This window comes from Pygocentrus nattereri, chromosome 29, assembly GCF_015220715.1.
Source record: "Pygocentrus nattereri isolate fPygNat1 chromosome 29, fPygNat1.pri, whole genome shotgun sequence".
NCBI lineage: Eukaryota > Metazoa > Chordata > Actinopteri > Characiformes > Serrasalmidae > Pygocentrus > Pygocentrus nattereri.
Genome location: NC_051239.1, coordinates 13459178 through 13480254, shown reverse-complemented (window position 1 = coordinate 13480254; position 21077 = coordinate 13459178). Strand labels below are relative to the sequence as shown.

General features: G+C 39.6%; 2 protein-coding genes across 2 annotated transcripts; both read left to right on the top strand.

The window, feature by feature from the left end:
* The first annotated feature begins 1600 nt into the window (after positions 1 to 1600).
* LOC108414623 (eukaryotic translation initiation factor 2 subunit 2-like) lies at positions 1601 to 10152 on the top strand. The gene is made up of 9 exons (XM_017687511.1): positions 1601 to 1731; positions 3415 to 3598; positions 5281 to 5381; positions 5700 to 5796; positions 6298 to 6398; positions 7124 to 7272; positions 7400 to 7456; positions 7558 to 7643; positions 8834 to 10152. The coding sequence occupies exons 1-9, from the start codon at positions 1717 to 1719 to the stop codon at positions 9007 to 9009; spliced, it is 966 nt and encodes a 321-aa protein (XP_017543000.1). The 5' UTR covers positions 1601 to 1716; the 3' UTR covers positions 9010 to 10152.
* Positions 10153 to 13215: 3063 nt separating this feature from the next.
* Positions 13216 to 20880, top strand: LOC108414617 (cytochrome c1, heme protein, mitochondrial-like). Its single transcript, XM_017687503.1, has 7 exons — positions 13216 to 13327; positions 16397 to 16587; positions 17015 to 17141; positions 17990 to 18147; positions 19399 to 19559; positions 20175 to 20275; positions 20457 to 20880. Exons 1-7 carry the CDS (start codon positions 13223 to 13225, stop codon positions 20559 to 20561), a joined length of 948 nt encoding a protein of 315 aa, XP_017542992.1. The 5' UTR covers positions 13216 to 13222; the 3' UTR covers positions 20562 to 20880.
* The last annotated feature ends 197 nt before the right edge of the window (positions 20881 to 21077 follow it).

Here is a 21077-nt window from a genome sequence, read left to right as displayed (position 1 = left end):
GGACCACGCTTTTGTGGATAATGTATAGGTGACTCAAAGTCCACGCTCTTCTGTGGTTTATATGTCCATTCTGAATTTGGTGATTTTTGATCAATTTTGCACTATTAATGAGTTATAATGCAAACATTTTCACTCCGACTCATTTGATATAAAGTTCTATGTTCTAGAGACACTTACCAAGTCAAAGGTGTTCACGCTGGTGGTGATAGTGAACCAGACGTCTGAAGTATTTAGTGACCCTAAAAGTTACTCCACACAAAGATATTACACAAAATGGTTAGAAATGCATTGCCTAATGCATGAGATGTGAGACTTTTCAAAAATGGTTCCATGTAGCACCAAAAAGGGTTCTGCTATTGCTACGATGTCTTGTAACAGTAGAACAATAGAACCCTTTTTGGTACTGTGAAGAACCATTGTCAAAAAGGTTTCTATACAGAACCACATACAACACATTCTCCGTCAATCTGAAGAACCATTTCACCAGGCAAAGAGCCGTTTAAGCATGAAACGGTTCTATCTATAACTCCAGGTTCTAAATAGAACCATTCCCTTTAATAAAGAACCCTTGAACCATCTTTTTAAGTGTGTTCTAAAGAGAATTTCTGAACATTGTCTTAAAATGAGAGAAACTGAGAAATAAGGACGACAAATTAAAGAAAGACATGAAGGAAAAACAAGTAATTTTATCCTCTTGATATCTGGGTAAAGAGCACTGGACAGGCTCAGGACTCTTTTACGGTTTTAGGTGAGTTTAGGTGGGTGTGTTTAGTGATAGAGGGGTCTTCGCACTGTGTACATGTGTGTTTGAGAAATGGGACACGAGAAAATTTAGTAGAAGCACTCGAAAGCCCACAAAAGTACCAAACCTGCAAGTGGGCCAGGGGAAGTGTGCAGGCTGTCGGTTGTAATGACAGATTGTGACACACCCACTTGCTGCAAACTCTCACGCTGTCGCAGCCGTGACGCCATCAGAGCCGGTTTATGAGGAGCCTGGCCACTTCCTTTACCCCCGTTATATCAAAAACACGACGGCTATCCAGCAGAGGGCGCCCGCGAGTGAGTCCTCAATGAATGGGAGTGAATGGAGCCCAACGGCTAAAACCGAAAAGTTAAAACAGCTTCTGATCACTCGCCCAGAACCTTTCTTCAGTTTTAGAGAGTAGAAGGATGTAATTCACTCAAAAAGCAAAGAAATCTCACCGATATATTCACTTTTTTCTACGGCAAACGTGGTTTGGGAAGCAGGGGGCGGGCTTTACTGCTAGAGCGGGATGATTGACGGGCGAGCGGAGCAGCTCATTGGCTGTTCGCGCTCACTGACGTCATGGACACGCATGAGGCGCCGATTTAAACTCCTATAGCTCGAGTTTAAAAGCTCTTAAAAATATAACAGCGGTGTTAAAATGTTTTATGACATTCAGTGTTCAGGAAATGATTGCATTCTTTTACATTAAAAGTGTTTAAGTATTTATAAACTATGATTTTGCTCAAAGGCTCCATATCAACCCATTCATTTTGGACTCACTCGGGAGCGCCCTCTAGCGTTTGAGAAAACAGAAAGACGTTGCGGAGCCATCCTTATTCGTTTTGAGGGCGCATGCGCACTGAGGCCTCATTTGCTGATGCAAGATATCTTCAGGGAAAGGCTCTTTCAACATTTAGCTGTTTGCTCGGGGTAAAACAGTCAGGAAAAAGCGTTTTCATACAGCAGCCATGTCGGAAGACGAGGTGAGTTGGCCAGTTTGTTGACACCTTTTCTCCAGTGCGCAGCAGCGGTCTAGTGAACCTGTTTCTGCTTGACTTCGGGCCTTTGGCTCAATAAGCTCCTCCACCAGCTCTGCTGATGGGCTAAAGGGCTGCATTTGTTCTCTTTAAAGGGGGACTACACCAGTTTTTTCCCCCCAGGGTTTCTGAATAATTCCGTCCTTGAGATGTAAACAGAGTCATTCAGAGTGGTTTGGTGTGAAGTGGGTCATTGTAAAAAACTCACTGAGTCAGATTTCTTTACAGTAGTGGTGATAGGAACCATGTGATTCCATGTCTGCAGCACAAATATAACGTTGGACGTTTTATTTACTATCCAGAGCCACCAGTGAACCTACACGTGCTTTCTGAGGTTTATATGTAATGTTGATGATGGATTAAAATAAATGGATTAAATATCAAGCGGCACAAATCTGACTTTTTCATTTAATACATTTGTGTGAGTAGCTTTTAGAGGTGGATGGTGTTTCCTATCAACCACCACTGTCAACAACACATCTTCCCTTAGAAGTTTCTCTAGAATAGAGCTTTTAACATCAGACCACCCTGAATGAATTTGTTTACACCTTAGCCATTTCATTAAGCAGAGTATTTGGAGTTCCTCTTTAAGCCAACGGTTGTCTGTCGTCCTCTTCTGTGTTCAGGCAGCTAAATGAAATGTACAGTATGCAGAGGTGCTTATTACTGGTTGTATTTGATCACTAACGTGTACAGAAGCAACATTATCATGGACTTGTAGTTTGCTTGCTGTTAATTCTCAAGTGATTGTACTTAGACTTGAATATATTTAATAGTAAAGCGATGTCTGCTTCTTGCCCAAAATCCATTCTTTCTTTCACAGTTAGAGCCTAGTAAACTTGCTTTCTAGGTATTTGCTTTCTACTTTTTGGTGACAACACCAGGACTGCTTTGTTGTTGTTAAGACATCTCTCTTTTGAATGAGGAACTGTAAGCTGCAAGTATCTAATGTACATACTTGCATAATTACATAATGTAGTAGGTAATGTAGCTCAGATACATCACTCAGCCTTTCCAAGTTTAGCTAGAGCTTTTTATGATTGATTTATTTTAGTAGGACTGAGTTCAGTGCAACCCTATGACGTCATCATAGTGCAGCAGTGGCAACGTACCTGTAGAGAAATTTTGCCTACTTGTTATTGTTTAAATAATAATAATAATAAAAAAATCCATTTGGTTTGTACATTATATGTTAATATGTTGGACATATACTCTATTTTAAGGCATGCAAGTCTAAACAGTCAGGGTTCCCTTTAAAGTAGGGAATTTTTTAGCGTGGTGTGATGTTCAGTATGGGCAGAGACCTGTAGGACATATTACTGTATTTTAAAGCAACGTTTGAGAACCTGTATGTTTGTCTTTGAAGGAGCACAGTGTTGAGACCATCCTGGCTTACTTCTAGCCAAATGTTTTTTAACTGACCTTTGACATCTGTGGCACCACAGCTTCATTGTGTTCATCCAAAGAGCTTGAAAGGGTGCAGAGAGAGTATTATAAGTCATTGAATACGCGGTATGGCAACAATGCCTGACTGGTTCTAGAAATGTATTTTGCCTGAGAGGTGTAGCAATGTGGTCTCCCTTACCTCACTCACAATAAAACCTTGTTTTATGTCCCCCCAATCTCCAGATTTTGTTTGACCCCACCATGACCAAGAAAAAGAAGAAGAAGAAGAAGATGAAGGCGTTTATGCTTGACGAGGAAGGAGATGGGCTTGGAGAAGAGACCCAGCAGACGGAGCCTCATGAAGCAGAGCCTGAAGGAGTAGAGGAGCGTGAGGTGGAGCCTGAGGAGGATGAAGGGAAGAAAAAAGGTGGTAGAATGAAAGTGTTTACACTCATGGCTGTTTTTTTTTTCCTTATTTGTACCTGGTTAGAAATATGCTATGCACAATATTCAAGTAGGTTTAAGGGGAGTAGAATAGACACCGAGTCTAGCGTGTTGTAGTTGAAATCAGATTTTTTTTAAAGAACACCTTTAACGAACAGACTAATATTTGCGTTTTTATTTTATATGGATCTTTTAAAGCCTTCACCTGTTCACAGATTTTGAGAACGAAGCGCTTCTCACACTTATGGCTGTCTTTTTGTTATTGTGCATCGGCTAGTAATAATCCAAAATTTCTCTGTTATCATGTGATGCAAACAGACCTGAAACTGGACCAGTTGTGCTTGTAAAAGTGTAGCGAAAACTCGAACATTGAATGGGTGGAGGGTTGCGAAAGGCGAAGATTCTCTTCTGCAGTAAGAAGTACAGAAGAATTTTACTATGAACTGGCAAGCTGAAATGGTAGATGAAATTGTAAAGTGAATACCTTAAAGTTCTGGTTATTATAATGTTATAGAGGCACTTTGTTTTCCAGTATTCAACAAGCAGCTCCCCCATTGCCGTGCACACATCCCTTCGCCTTTTTCCCTTTAAAGGGAAAATTCTGTTGAATTCTTTATTCTTTTTTAATTGTTAAGATGTGAACAGAGTTGTATGGAGTGATTATTTTAGAGAAACTTATTAAATCAGGATTGTTTATAGTAGTAGTGATTGGATCCCAATCGTCCAAAGAGGTTATGCCGCTAAAAGCTACATCACAAAAGCCAACACATGAAAGGGTTACGAAATTTTACATGATGCCTGAGTGTTTGCTTTACATTAGTTTTGAGATGCATTTCTTAAATCTGTTAATGGCAGAGAGGTACATGTAGGGTGTTATAAGGCAAAATAGCACCTAAAGAAAATGTGTTTTTCATATTTACGTTTGTTTTACCATTTTCAACATTACATGTAAAAACTCAGAGGAGTAGGTTGTGTAGGTTCACTGGTCGTTTTGGATAGTAAGTAAAACGGCTATATTTGTGTTGTAGACATTGACACCTGCTTCCTGTTGCCATGGGCTGTAAAGAATTCTGAGTTTGTAAATATCTATAACATGAATTCTTTTCACATCAAAACAGAAAATTATGCAGAAAATCTGAAAAATTGTTCCAGTTTAATCACTTCTTCAGTTACATCACAGGTCGCCTTACACTACAGATCTTGTTAACATTTTCAGCCAAAAAACATGCTTCAAAATATCTGAATGCCACTGATCACATCACATCAGGTTTGTCACATCACATTTACACAGGTACACACACACACACACACACACTCTGAATATACACAATATAAACTAGTATTATATATCCTATTGTGTATATACACTAATATGTAGTATATCGAAGCTACATTGGAAGGTGAAAGATTGACTTGTTTCCCACTCACACAACCAGATTATCCGTGCTGTTCATCACTTCCAGGTGAGCTCCTGGCCTGGATATTGTCTTCCAGTTGTGAACATTTGTAGGAAGGGACAATTAAGGGTTAAAATTTGGCTAAAAATGACGTAGTGCATGTCTGTCTTTAGCTATACTGTCTAATCATAGGTTTGTCTGACTGTGTTTTTGTGTAATCAGTAATGAATAGAATCTTGATATGAGTGTTTGTTTTACACCTCTACAGAGCAAACAGACGACTTGGATGATTTAAACTTCTTAAACCAGAAGAAAAAGAAAAAGAAGCCTAAGAAAAAGTTTAATGATGATATCGAAGAGGGCATGAAGGTTGGTAACAATGTGGTGTATTTCAAAGTTTGAAGTTTGTCATTTCTCATTTGAATCTAAGATCACAAAGCCAGAGTTGCTCTTCAGTTTCATCATTTAGCCACTATCTTAAATTTAATAAAACTACCCCTGCATAACCACGGTTACTCATCTGCCTTCAGGCTCACAAGAATTCCCGACATTGGCTGTATGTACAGTAATTAGGAGCAGTTCATTTTACAGCAGGAGCAGTTTGTCTTTCTGTTGTTTGTGCTGTTGTGTTTGAACTAACATTCTTATTACAGACATAGTTTATCTGTCTATTGCGATGGTGTCTAGGAGCTGAAGATAGAGGGTGAGCAGCTTGAGTTGTTGGAAGATGAGGTGAAGAAAGTGGAATTTGCGGATGAAGGTGATGCTGTTGAGAAAGATGATGGTAGGCAAGCGTTTTGCTGTACTGAATGCGTCGTATCAGTGTTGTAAATCAATTAAATTAGATGACAATTCATTGATCATGAAATGTGTTTTCACCACGAGTCGATTGCTTTGGTGTGATAAAGAAATATATTTTGAAATATATCAAACACATAAATGCCACTGCAAAAGCTGTTTACAAGAATTTAGAGGAATATAGACGATTAAGAACAATGAAATCTATTTAGATCTTTACATTTAAAAATAACCTGAGAATTTCTGCCCAGAAATTTAGTTCATAATTTATCAGATTTTTTTTTTTTTATTACAATCTATAATAATTGTAGTATACCTAAGTTGATGCAGTTCAAACAGTTGGATGCTGCATTCGTTATTAGTGTTGCTTCTCTGACCAGCATGAGTTACGCAGAAAGGGCTATGTGCTTATTACTGGTCTAAATGGGATTTAAAATCCTCTGCGTTCTCATTTAAAATGTTTTTGCAAATTTTTTTTTCTTTGCAGGCATGGACGATGATGACAGTAAAAATATGGATGGCATCACGTTCAGCTCTCAGACAGGCCCAGCTTGGGCAGGATCAGAGAGGGACTATACATATGATGAGGTACATACTCTTTCTCCTACACCTGTGTGATACTGGTACCATGCATGTGTTAATTCAAACTAAAAGTTTTGGCCTCTGCAGTTTTTTTTGTCCACAATAAATGCTGAAACATGCATTTCACACTTTTTGTAAATATTAATTGTATTACCTGCCAATTGAGCACTTTAATGAATCCACTAACCAGACACAGATGGTTTAGATAAGAAGAGTGTGAACTGCAATTACAAAAGCATGTGTTCATATAGCCTGAGAACCTTGAGTGTGCTGCTACTACAAACTAAATTTCATTAATAGCTGTTTACTGTAATGAATTGCTATAATCATTTATGTTTGCCAAAATAAAATGACCTCTGAATTGATGTCTTCTTCTTTACTACTACTTATCATCAACGTTATATACCAAAACTCAGAAGTATAGGTTCATTGGTAATTAATTATGGTGAATAAAGTGGCTGTATTTACTTGGTAGACATTAAAACCCCTGGTTTCTATAATAGACACTGTACAGAAAGTCCATTTCTCTACATTTAACCATTTCACATCAAACTGCTCTGAAGTTGTTTTATGGCTTAAATTAATTCAACCCAAATTAACAAATGAGTTGTACCCCAATTTTGTAAAACTAGTGGAATTCCCCTTTAAACCCTCTAAAATATACTTTAAAAAAAAAGATTTTTCTTTTCATTTGAGCTGTGGCTGAGTGCATCATTGATGTGTCTTAACAGCTGCTGAGTCGCGTGTTTAACATCATGAGGGAGAAGAATCCCGACATGGTGGCAGGAGAGAAGAGGAAGTTTGTCATGAAGCCTCCTCAGGTCGTCCGAGTAGGAACAAAAAAAACATCCTTTGTGAACTTCACTGACATCTGCAAACTGTGAGTGCACAAGCTGGGTCTCGCTGTACAGGTCTAACCTGGTAGTCATTTTCCAACTGATGGATCTAAAAAAAAAAAAAAGATGTATAATCATATCAGTGATGTTTTTGTGTGCACTTCTCTGCAGCTTGCATCGTCAGCCTAAACATCTCTTGGCTTTCTTATTGGCTGAATTGGGAACAAGGTAAACGCTGAAGTTCAATACAATACAATACAATATTTCAGGGTATGTTTTATGTTTTTGTAAGCTATTACTGTTAATATGTGATGTCTTACCTTCTGTAGTGGCTCCATAGATGGAAATAACCAACTGGTGATTAAAGGACGATTCCAGCAAAAACAAATAGAGAATGTCTTGAGAAGATATATCAGTAAGTAATCAGTATTGTTAAGTGGGCCTGATCCTTGAAACCCCCATCCAAACCTCCTGGCCATTTTATCAGGTACACCTACAATAAACAGTACTGTGCGAAAGTCAAAACAGTACAAGGTATTATCTTCTCAGGAGCTGCTTCTGAGGTATTTTTCGTAAGATAAGACACTTGCATAAGAAAGGGAAAGGAAAATAAGTGAAAAGAAAAAATGAAAAGATATAGAGAAACTGGGATTCCTGACAACCGTGGAAGACCCGGTAGGCCATCGGAACCATCACTCCACTCTTGCTTCAGATCTGAAAGAATCCACAGGTGTTTGTGTGTCGACAGCTTAGCGCAACAAACAAACAAACAAACAAAAATCAAATAAAGAAGCCGATGTTCTCAGGAAAAATAGACTGCCCACCCCATAGTCCAGACCTCAGCATCACTGAGTGTGTTTGGGATTAGTGTGGTTCATGAGAAGCAGATTATACAACCAACTTCTAGGACTGAATTTTGGAGGTGTAGAAAAATATCCCTGCAGATTTATTTGAAAAACTGAATGCAAGTCTCTCAAAAGGAAAAGGATATACTTAGTTGCTGAGACTTGTAATTTTTTGTTAAATATGTGTTTTCTGCCTTTGTTTACCTTGCATGAAAATTAAATATTTAATGGCTATTTTGACTGGAAATGAAAAATGAAGTTCTCAGTCCTTTGCACACTACTATACCATACAGGTACATTTTGTAAGTTTAGAATTTCTGACTGTAGCCCATGTGTTACTGCACAATCAGCCACTGTCTACACTGTCCCTCAAAAGGGACTACCAAGGGCCACTGCTTACCAGATGTTATTTGAACACAACAGCAACATCACCTTGCTAGTGGCATGTTATTATGTTTTGTGCTGTGCTAAGTGTATTAGGCACAGCAGCACTGCTGGAGTGTTTTAGCAGCTTGGTGTCATTGCTAGTTATAGGAAAGTCAGCCAACCAAAAACAGTGGTCATGACAACTGACCACTAATAAAGGGCTAAAGCATGACTTTCTGCAGGAAATATATAAGTAACACTTGCAAGGTGTACTAAGTTAGCTGTGTCCGATAATGACCCAATATGTATACGTCACATTTTTGGTGCCAGTGCTCCTGTATGCCCTGCTTTTACTGTTGAAACCCTTTCCTAATTCGCTGTTTGTGTTTCTCAGAGGAATATGTGACATGTCACACGTGCCGCTCACCAGACACCATCCTGCAGAAGGACACCCGACTCTACTTCCTGCAGTGCGAGACGTGCCACTCGCGCTGCTCTGTCGCCAGCATTAAGACCGGCTTCCAGGCTGTGACGGGCAAGAGAGCGCAGCTCCGCGCCAAAGCCAACTAATGAGGCAACCCTCTTTTTGCATCCCTCCCTACCCTGTGCATTTCCCAGTCTGTGCTGCCCCATGTAGCCAACAAGGAATCACACTGGCCTTGTCCTCCAACTGCTCAGTGCTACTTCAGGGCTGAGCGGGGGCCCACGTAGGCTTGGACTTGTGGCGTTATCTGTGAAGTAGATTTGGAGTGGCCTGTTGGAATAATATAAAAGAATACATTAATGTATAGTGTATGCAGGGAGTTTGGAAAGCTGGAATCAACTGGCATAATGACACTTGGTCACACTTTCTTGTGGCCTTTGCTCAGAAGGAAGGATCATACCTCTTTTTTTTATTATTATTATAAATATATTTTTTCATTGTCATATCAAAACCTCTTATCTCAAAAACCCATTTAAAAACTGCTGTTCATATTGCATACAATTGCATTAGAAATGGTCCAGAATGACTTCAGATCTTCTTGAATAAACAGACATTCTTCCATTTTTCCATTTTGGAGGTAGGAGGTTTTGTTACAACAGCGATGATATATGTGAGAAACTTGGGAAGGAAGCCAAGGCATTTTATGCACATACCTGTTCTGTTTAACCACACTGGTATCAGGTTTCGCACTTCTGTTTCCAGGCTGGGTGTGCAGAGATGGTATCAGGAGGAAATGGTGGGATGTTCTTCCAGATGAGTGGTTTACATACTTGCGTTTTGATACTGAAGCACATTTACAGACCTTCATGATGACTGATTTCATTCGCTCTCTCACAGAGAAGAGATCTACAGAAACTACTGGGGTATTTTTATGCAGGCTGAGTGTGGATTCCCTTTGTTTTTGTTTGGTTTGTTCTGATTAGACTTTGTTGGTTTGAAGGCCTGTGTGACAAAACCCCACCTGACGGTCTCACTCTCGTTGCTGCTGTGCTTAAGCTTTTGGCTGTATTACTGAACATTAGTGTCATTAAGGGAGTGACCTCCTTGTAAATGTATTAGAACAGTAGACAAAATCCTGCACAGCTGGTTTTGAGATGTACAGAAAATTATATGGTTGTGCAGGTTGTTTGAAAGATATGGGGCAGCAGACTTGACAGTGTTTAGGCTGAAAGTAAGATGGTTGTCATTGTTTAAAACTTTTTTTTTTAATAAAAGAACTTTACCCCAAATCGCTGTAACCTCTCTGTGGAATCTGTGTGTGACTTTCATAAACAGCTGCATTAACAACACTGAGGTTCTGGGCAGGTTTTCTGGAGATCGTTTGAAGGTTAAAAGGTAAATGTTAGTGGAAGAATGAAGAATTGTCATGAATTACTTTGTAATTTTAAGATTCAACAATAAGGATGACGTTTGTCATCTGGTCGTAACATCAATGACCACAAGAGGGTGCTCTGTTGTCCTGTTAGGTCAGAGATTAAATCAAATCTATACATAAATTTGAGTTAGTCCATAAAAAGTACCGCTTCCTTCAAAAAAATCTCAAATAAATACTGCACACCGTGTATAACTAGGCTACTCCACTGAGAAACATTGACATGTACATAAACATAATGAGATTTCATACAGTCTGCCTTCAAATATTCACCCCACTTGTAGTTTTAAAGAAGTTCCTCCCATCTTCCACGATACGTCATCAGCAGGGGATTTTCCTGAGTTTGGAGACTTATGTGGCACCCTTGTAGGATGCTAGTGAGCATGTTTACAACAGCTGTAGCGATACTTACATATTTCATTTTGGCCGGAGTTTCCCTTTATAAGGCACTATACTGCTATACGGCCCAGGAGGACAAGCGGCACAGAGAGGTGTATGTTTTTTCTGTTATTGTATTATGTTGAGAAAAAAATACATATATTATGTTGTGGGTCATTTTGACCCGTATTATGTAAAACCACTCAAAACAGTCAAAAATGAAGTTAAACCAATAGGAACTTTATTTTAGATCATACAAACATTTAGAATAGATGAGAAGAAGAGATATACAATTCCAACACTATATTACACTATATATATATATAATAACTCAAGAAATCAATAACTCCTGATTTCAATTTCAACATTTTCAGTGTTCCCCACATGATGGACAGAATGTGACTGTGTGCTTTCTGCAGATGTACTTCTTGCAGGATTTTGACCCATTTATCCCAAACATCTCTGATCGCTGCAAGTTTGTCTCTCTCACGTTGACCAGCTCTGGCGTCACGGTTGTCAAATCGGATCACACGAGAAATCATGTGAAATGTCTCCAAAGACATTGTTGCTCGGAAGATTGGCCTTCCATTCTCTTCATTCCATAGACTAGCAGTTGCTTCACCCTTTGACCTGTATATTCCAGCTAATACGAGAATTCCAATGTAAGCATGCAAGTCAGTTGGATCCAGTGACTTCCATTTTTCTTGAGACACGCCTCCCCTCCAAGTTGGTCATGTCAAGGATTATCTTCTCTATGGCTGGGGATATGAAGAGCTGAAATGCTGATTCAATATCATCAACTCTTGTGACAGCAAATCTTGTCGGACCAGGAGTCATTTTGATGACATTAGAAGATGACAATCTGCCTCGGCTTTGGTGTGGTGATGTTGACCATTTTATTTTACCATCTTTAGATGTCCATATCCCCTCTGTGGATGAAGATTGTTGCGTTTCTTGGTTTTCATCTGTTGAAGGGACACTAGTAGACTCGTCCTCTGAATCCTCATCATCATGGGAAAATTGACAATCTGGATCATCAATAGCATTGTCCTCTGGCTCTGAGGAATCCTCCATCTCTGAAATCTCTTCCTCTACATCACTATCCCAGTTGATAAGCTGCGATAAAACTTCTTCAGCTGTAAATCTTCTGGAGCTCATTTTTGGTGTATTTCTCAAAGAAAGGGCATGGAAACAGTGACAAGGGCAGGGGAGAGAAAGTCCCTTTTCCATACACACCTGGTTCTGAATGGCTATTCAAAGGCACTCAAAATAAAGTACATCAAAGACATGTACTTCTAAGATGTTTATTTTGGATTTGTACAGCAAATTTGTGTCTGGGTCAAAATGACCCGCAACATCATCTTTGTATACAAACTCTGTGCAGACACACCACGACACATCAAAGTGTCCAGATTTTACACAGTAGTTCATGACCCTAGATGAGGAAAAGTCATGAAATTTCATGGACAAAAAGTAAGGATAACCTGCACTTTGGTCAACACAAAAATTGAAATGGGTCAAATTGACCCGAAACATAATACAAGGGTTAATCTATTCATGGCAGAGAGGCAGGGCGTTGTAAGGCAAAATAGTACACAAACCTTGAGGCAGAAGAGGGACAGAGGTATCAGAAGGTTGAGAATGTTCTCTGTACTGGCACCCAAGTGGTGGAATGAGGTCTCACTGGCTGTCCATACAGCAGAGTCTCTCACTGTCTTCAAACACAGACTGAAGACACATCTCTTCACACAGCACTTAATGAGCACTGAATTAAGTATTGATTCAATACATTGTGCTGCACTATTGTAATGTAGTGTAGTGTATTGTATTGTAGTTTACTGTATTGTAGTTTACTGCAGTGTAGTTTATTGTATTGTAGTTTACTGTATTGTAGTTTATTGTATTGTAGTTTACTGTATTGTATTGTAGTTTACTGTGTTGTAGTTTACTGTATTGTAGTTTACTGGAGTCTAGTTTATTGTATTGTAGTTTACTGTATTGTAGTTTACTGTATTGTAGTTTATTGTATTGTAGTTTACTGTATTGTAGTTTACTGTATTGTAGTTTACTGCAGTGTAGTTTACTGTATTGTAGTTTATTGTATTGTAGTTTACTGCAGTGTAGTTTACTGTATTGTAGTTTACTGTATTGTATTGTATGGCACAGAGTTCTGTGTTCAACTCTGCTCCTTCTCTTTCTGTATCTACAGTGACTTTAGTTTCTAGCCGTATCTGAGCTCAGGACCGTCTTTCTCTCTAATCTATCGGTAACTAGAAAAGCCACTTTAGACAGACAGACAAAGCACTTTCTGTAAGTCGCTGTGGAGAAGAGCGTCTGCTAAACGCTGTAGGTGTAAATGTATCACCACCACTGTAAACAGACAGCAGTCAATGAACCACTATTACACAGAACTGTGCTAAATATTTAAAGATTGGCTGGCATGCTCCTATAAGCGCTGATAATTGCTCGGGGAGATATTAAAGCGCGACAGCGTCCATAAAACCGGAGATCACTGCTCTGGCTCGGGCTAGCTAACGGTAGCAGTGCGCATGCGCGACGCCGAGAAGCCGAAAATGGCGGCGCTCCGGCTGGCTGTGTGCTGCTCTGCAGGAAGATCTTTCCTCCAGTCAAAAAACGCCCTTCATGCTTCCAGAGTAAGTCATGAATGGTTTAAACACGCACTGGTCTGCTGTGAGCCGTGTGTATGTCTTGACGCGCCTGAATAAGCCGTTGTAAGCTAGTGTCGTCGCTGGCTGAAGGTCGTTTCATTCACTGGAGCTGCGGACCCCGAGAGGAAAGGGAGCGGGGGTCTCCGCTGCAGAGCCGGGCTGCTCCGGAGATTTTGAACCACCTTCTTCAGAATTTAGAGCTCGCTATATTGTTTTATTTTGACGTGTCATCCGTGTCTGTGGACCCTGTGGACTCACAGCGTGAACTGGTGTAGTGGGCATTACTGCACATATACATTCACGCCCATGTAGTCTTAATGTTGATATGTGCAACGTACCACATGTTTACTGTCTAGACCAGGTTAGTTCACATGGCAGGATTTCTCAGTTTAGCTGTATATCTGGCTGTATAACTGCCTTGTGAAGTACTCCCCAGACATGCCCCTACTTTGTCCTGATTTTATATATATATATATATATATATATATATATATATATATATATATATATATATATATATATATATATATATACATTTAATACAGTTATTGCTATTATGTATTGCACCACATGATGATGAGTCGCCCCAAATGACATGAATATATTTATAACCAGTTTTATTATAATTTCAAAGATTTGTCAAATGTTTCATAAACCTTTTACTAAAAATCTGATCACATAAGTGCAGCACATTCATGGCTTTGTTTAGAACAAACATTTCATTTTACTTAACGGAATAAATTCTTATTGATTTTCAAATCATTTTGATCAGAACCAAGTATTATCTATTATTCTGATGTAATCATGCTATATAACAAGCAGTTTCATGGCCTTGTTGTGAACAAGCGTTCCTTTTCAAACTTGGCAGTCGTCATGCTGCTGATAGGTATTTGGAATGTCCATATGAAAGTGGGACATGCGATTAACCCTGTATGTGTTTATTTTAAAATATTTGCACAAGCTTTCTCTCCATTTTTGAAGTTGCCTGCTTCCATTGTAAATTTGCAGATTTACAGTCTAGCAACAGCAATGAAAATGACAGACTATGTGCAGAAATTAATTTTTCACAAACGTTGTAAAAACGTTTGTTGGTTCAACCTTAAAAAAATCACTTCATTTGATAAAACCTAAATTAACTATGGTGCCTATGGTGAGCGATATTTATAATGGTATCTGGTAAATAAAATATATAAATAAAAGTGAAGTGAAATTACATATGGTTTATTTTCTGCACTTTTCTCACTATATTGTACAAAGATTTAACGTAAACGGTTGTTTACAAAATATAAAAAAAACTTGTATTGCATTAAATCAATTCCAAAAACTCTAAAATAAAGTACTTTATGTATATAAGTCATCATTTGAATGTAAAGCACAAACTGCCAGTGGATGACATATATCTGTTATAGAAAACACACTGCATTGGTCGCATCACATATTTGGTTAAGTTCTGTCAAAATTTACCAGAACAGAATTGGCCACTCAAAGAAAATAAGCTAACTTTCCACAAAAAGGTAAATATGAAATTGATTTATTTGTAGAAATTTTTTGAGGACATACCACATGATGTATATGATATACACTGCTCAAAAAAATAAAGGGAACACAAACAACACAATATAACTCCAGGTAAATCAAACTTCTGTGAAATCTGTGAGAACTGTCCACTTAGGAAGCAACACTGATTGACAATCAATTTCACAGCTGTTGTGCAAATGGAACAGACAACAGGTGGAAATTATTGGCAATTAGCAAGACACACTCAGTAAAGGAGTGGTTCTGCAGGTGGGGACCACAGACCACTTCTCAGTACCTTTCTGCTTTCTGGCTGATGTTTTGGTCACTTTTGAATGTTGGTGGTGTTTTCACACTCGTGGTAGCATGAGACGGACTCTACAACCCACACAAGTGGCTCAGGTAGTGCAGCTCATCCAGGATGGCACATCAATGCGAACTGTGGCAAGAAGGTTTGCTGTGTCTGTCAGCGTAGTGTCCAGAGGCTGGAGGCGATACCAGGAGACAGGCCAGTACACCAGGAGATGTGGAGGAGGCCGTAGGAGGGCAACAACCCAGCAGCAGGACCGCTACCTCTGCCTTTGTGCAAGGAGGAACAGGAGCAGCACTGCCAGAGCCCTGCAGAATGACCTCCAGCAGGCCACAAATGGGCAGGTTCACACTGAAAGCAGGTTCACACTGAGCACATGTGACAGACGTGACCGAGTCTGGAGACGCCATTGAGAACAATCTGCTGCCTGCAACATCCTTCAGCATGACAGGTTTAGCAGTGGGTCAGTAATGGTGTGGGGTGGCATTTCTTTGGAGGGTGGCACAGCCCTCCATGTGCTCGCCAGAGGCAGCCTGACTGCCATTAGGTACTAAGATGAGATCCTCAGACCCCTTGTGAAACCATATGCTGGTGCGGTTGGCCCTGGGTTCCTCCTAATGTAGGACAATGCTAGACCTCATGTGGGTGGAGTGTGTCAGCAGTTCCTGCAAGATGAAGGCATTGAAGCTATGGACCGGCCCACCCGTTCCCCAGACCTGAATCTGATTGAGCACATCTGGGACATCATGTCTCGCTCCACAGACCAGGAGTTGGCGCATGCTTTAGTCCAGGTCTGGGAGAAGATCCCTCAGGAGACCATCCGCCACCTCATCAGGAGCATGCCCAGGCATTGTAGGGAGGTCATACAGGCACGTGGAGGCCACACACAATACTGAGCCTCATTTTGACTTGTTTTAAGGACATTACATCTAAGTTGGATCAGCCTGTCGTGTGTTTTTCCACTTTAATTTTGTGTGTGACTCCAAATCCAGGCCTCCATTGGTTAATAAATTTGATTTCCATTGATGATTTTTGTGTGATTTTGTTGTCAGCACATTCAACTTTGTACAGAAGTATTCAATGAGAATATTTCATTCATTCAGATCTAGGATGTGTTATTTGAGTGTTCCCTTTATTTTTTTGAGCAGTGTATATATATAGAGTACTTTTTTTTTATGCATTTAAACCTTTTTTTTTTTTTAAACTCGCTGCTTACCTCTGTGTACTAGGTGAACATGTCCTTTGCAAGCCTGTCCAAAGGGAGAAAGGTGGCGATCTCCACTCTTGGTGTGTTGACGGCTGGAGGAGCTGGACTAGCCCTGGTACTCCATCAGTCAGTGAAAGCATCAGACCTGGAGCTGCACCCACCATCTTATCCCTGGAGCCACAATGGCTTGCTGTCTTCTCTGGACCATGCCAGGTGCACTTTTTCTAGTGCCTGTTGAAGATTTTTTTTGTATTTGTTATTATGATCTTGATTGCTAATGATACTATAATGAAATTGAATACTATACTATAATACTTCATACTAATAATGTTTGCTGTCCGGTGTCGACCATAGGAGGATGGGTTCCCCTTCTGAGTCTTGGTTCCTCTCAAGGTTTCTTCCTCTTTTAGGGAGTTTTTCCTTGCCACCGTCGCCGCTGGCTTGCTCATGGGGGCTCGGACCCGGATTTTCTTTCTTCTTTTCTCTTCTCTCTGTAATACTGATTGTTCTGTAAAGCTGCTTTGTGACAACACCTGTTGTAAAAAGCGCTATATAAATAAATTTTGCTTGCTTGCTTGCTATTGAAGTATTGTTGAAGGGCATCTGAGGCACTGACTGGATTTGTTTCTATGTTCTACAGTATTCGACGTGGCTACCAGGTGTACAAACAGGTGTGTGCAGCTTGCCACAGTATGGAATATTTGGCCTTCCGTAACTTGGTGGGAGTATCGCACACAGAGGAAGAGGTCAAGGGTCTGGCTGAGGAGGTGAGGCTTAGTTGTTTATATCGAAGTGGTAAAAATATGAAACTTCAACTATGGATCAACCTCTGAATTACAATTCAAAGGAAGCTACAAATGAGTCCTGTTAATTGTTAATTAAATTAATTAAACAGGATAGGTCAGCAATTTAATGTCTGATTTTTCAGATCAGCATAAAGCAACTAAGAGGTGATCAAAAACTGCAGAATTGTAATTACACCTCTGCTTTACACTCCTTTTTTTTCCTTTCTACATACCTTTATGTTCTTGCATTGAACATTATTTATTTATATATATATATATATATATATATATATATATATATATATATATATATATATATATATATATATATATATATATATATATAAAATGTGTGTGTGTGTGTGTGTGTGTGTTGTACATCTCCTTTTCATATCTGACTCAATTGATCTACCAGATCTTTTTTTTCTGATGGTTGCTGATAACTACCACAAAACTATAGCATCCATAGTGACAGGAGAATTGTCAGCACTTCCATGACCCAAAAATGGATGTTCACAGAGATGAAATTCAAGACTGGTACACATAAAGCCTAAACATACATAAGAACAAAACTTTCGAAACCTTAGTGATGGAATAAAGGGATGTGTTCTGATGTGTCATCTTGTTCCAGGCGAGTTTATGTTTGGAGAAAGTCAAATAGATTCATAATGGTATTGTCCACCATCTCATGGGAGTCATTAGTTCCAGCGATTGCTCTACATCTTTTATAATGGCTGAGCAGAGTGAGGATGTACTACAGAATCAGGTGCATCCTAGGGTACAAATGCTGTTCCTGACTATCACAATGCTTCTGTGATTATCAATCTCAGATTGAGGTAGTAGATGGTCCAGATGAATCGGGAGAAATGTTCACTCGTCCAGGGAAACTGTCTGATTATTTCCCGAAGCCGTACTCCAATCCAGAGGCAGCACGGGCTGCTAATAATGGTGCTCTTCCCCCTGATCTCAGCTACATCGTTAATGCCAGGTAACACTTTGAATCAGATCTGATTACAAGCATAAGTAGAGCTGTACAATATATTGTTAAGTGGTCTTTGACATTGGCCTTTGCAGTATGCAAATAAGCCCTTTATGTCTTTCCAGAGGAACATCAGATACTTCTGATATGATACTATCTGAGGGTGTTATGATTAATCCAGACAGTCAAATGATTCAACAAACATTGTTCTGATTTAGGCCCATATAATAAAGACTGAATTTTGTTTATCACTTTAAATCAATGAATCACCACTTTTTAAAATATATTTCAAGGCACGTGTATTCTTATTATATATTCTTGCAGTCACAATGTGTAGCAGTATACATTTTGCTTGTACTGATGTGTGTGTGTGTGTGTGTGTGTGTGTGTGTGTGTGTGTGTGTGTATGTGTGTGTGTGTGTGTGTGTGTGTGTGTGTGTGTGTGTGTGTATGTATATATGTGTGTATCTATATGTGTGTGTGTGTGTGTGTGTGTGTATGTATATATGTGTGTATCTATATGTGTGTGTGTGTGTGTGTGTGTGTGTGTGTGTGTGTGTGTGTGTGTGTGTGACTAGCATAACACACCAGCTTCTGACATTAAACGTAAATCGGTTGTAGTTTTGTCAACAAGTACCAGCCATCTTTTTTCCACACCAGATTCCTTGAGCTCCAAAACGATTTACTTTGCAATTAAATACAGCAACGCCTAATCGGCTGCAGTCTCTTGTCAGCAATTTCACCTAACCTTCTTGACCACAGTTAGTCCTTCACACGGACATCCCTGTACCAAGCAATACTAGCTAGCTAAGCATTTAGCAGTCAAAATACCTGTTCCAAGGACTTGCTTACTCATGATGGATATTAAGGCGGTGGACTTGCAGAGAGCATTAATTTGCATATTTTGTTATAATTAGAATATATTTGCATTCAGAATGAATTACAAGAGAGATTTTCACAATAATCTGTTGGCTAGGAAGTAACAATCCATCACTGATTTCTTAAGATATATGTGACTAAAATATGGAACTAAAACAAATAATTGTGTGTAATTGTATTAAACTAACCTGTCCAGGGTGTTTCCTGCCTTCTGCCCAATGACAGCTGGGATAGGCTCCAGCCACCCCCCGCAACCCAGAAGGATAAGCATTTTAGATGGTGGGGGTGTGTGTGTTACACTAATGCCTTACAGTATATTAAATTATATTCATGGTAGGACCATAACTATATATTGTGTGTTTGTATGCATGTATACTTTAGGCATGGAGCAGAGGACTATGTGTTTTCGCTGCTGACAGGCTATTGTGATCCCCCTGCTGGTGTGTCTGTTCGAGAGGGGCTCTACTACAACCCCTACTTCCCTGGCCAGGCCATTGCCATGGCCCCACCCATCTACAACGAGGTCCTAGAGTATGATGACGGTGAGTTTTTATAGGCAGGTTTGATGGACAACACCATAGGCTATTCAGTGAACTTGGTTGCAAAACAATTACTGAAAGTCACTTACCATTCATGATTTTTACTTTTCCTCAGACAATCATAGCCTGGTTCTGGACTACAGAGATTCTCCACCAAAAAGAAAACGTAGTCCAGAAGTACACCAAATCCTAGTCAGGGGAACTGACCCCTTGTTTATTTTCCACTATTAGTATTGATACTTTGAATGAGATTTTTGATTTCTGTTGTCTTTGCTTGAATTGAGCTTAGAAGGAGCTTATCAGAAAAACAGGTCAAGACTCTAGAAGAATAAAACAAAGTAAAAGCTCACAGTTTCCCCCATGGTAGCATAAAGCCATATATTTCTTAAGTGTGTTGTGGGGAGTAGCTGCTGCTTTTGTAACATTCATAGCTTGCCTTCAAACTACTTATGTCACTAATATCAAGTGGCATTCTTCAGCTTTAAAGTAGTTAGCCTTGCTACCAATACCTCATGTTACCTCATGTAGTAAACTGACTCCAGTAAAAAAAAAATTTTTTTTTTAAATAGGTGAAAGTGTTTTTGATAAAAATTAATTGTGCTTTTTTTCTTGTTGCAGGCACATCAGCAACTATGAGCCAGGTGGCTAAAGATGTGTGTACTTTCCTGCGCTGGGCAGCTGAGCCAGAACACGACCAGAGGAAACGCATGGGCCTTAAGGTACTAATCTCTTGTTCTCCTGACTTCTTTCTTGCGAAGTTTCAGCATAGGTTTGAAGATGAGCTCTGTAGAGTACATTTGTGTTTAGAGAAACAGATGAGTGTCAGTTCATGACTTTTGTTGAACTGGGTTGGCATTAAACTTGCGTTTCTCTCCGCTTTTCACTTTTGTTTGCTTACAGCTGCTAATGGGCTCAGCGATCCTCATCCCGTTAGTGTACTATCTGAAGAGGCACAGGTGGTCTGTACTCAAGAGCAGAAAGATCGCCTACAGGCCGCCCAAATGAACCATTCACCCTACCCTTGATCAACTCAAACTCTGTGGGGACTCTAGTTATGCATCCGGTCTCTTTCATGCATTTGCCACAATGGACATTCTGCCTTTCTTAAAAGGGAATTGTTTTCGTGACTGACAAGGCCTTCAGATTTTATTTACAGGCATAGAATAAAAATGTTCAAACACTGAGGGAGCATCATATTAATGGCTGTGTTCAGGAACTGAGGGCCTATGAGGCACATTAATATCAGTACATTGTCAAAGACTTATACACATTTTTGTGTAAATATATGTTGCTGTATATCTAATAAATACTTTTGCAAAGCTTTCTGAGGTGTAGATCCCTTGTTTTAGGGGGGGAAATAGCCCAGGATCTCTGCCCTTCCAAGGCAACGAACTGTCCCAGTTGTAATGTACCTCTTTTTCACCGGGGTACAGTCTGTCCCCGAAACCCGCACTGGAGTACAGTTTGTACCTGGAAACACCCACTAGACGTTAAGTTTCTCAAATAAGACAAAACAACCGA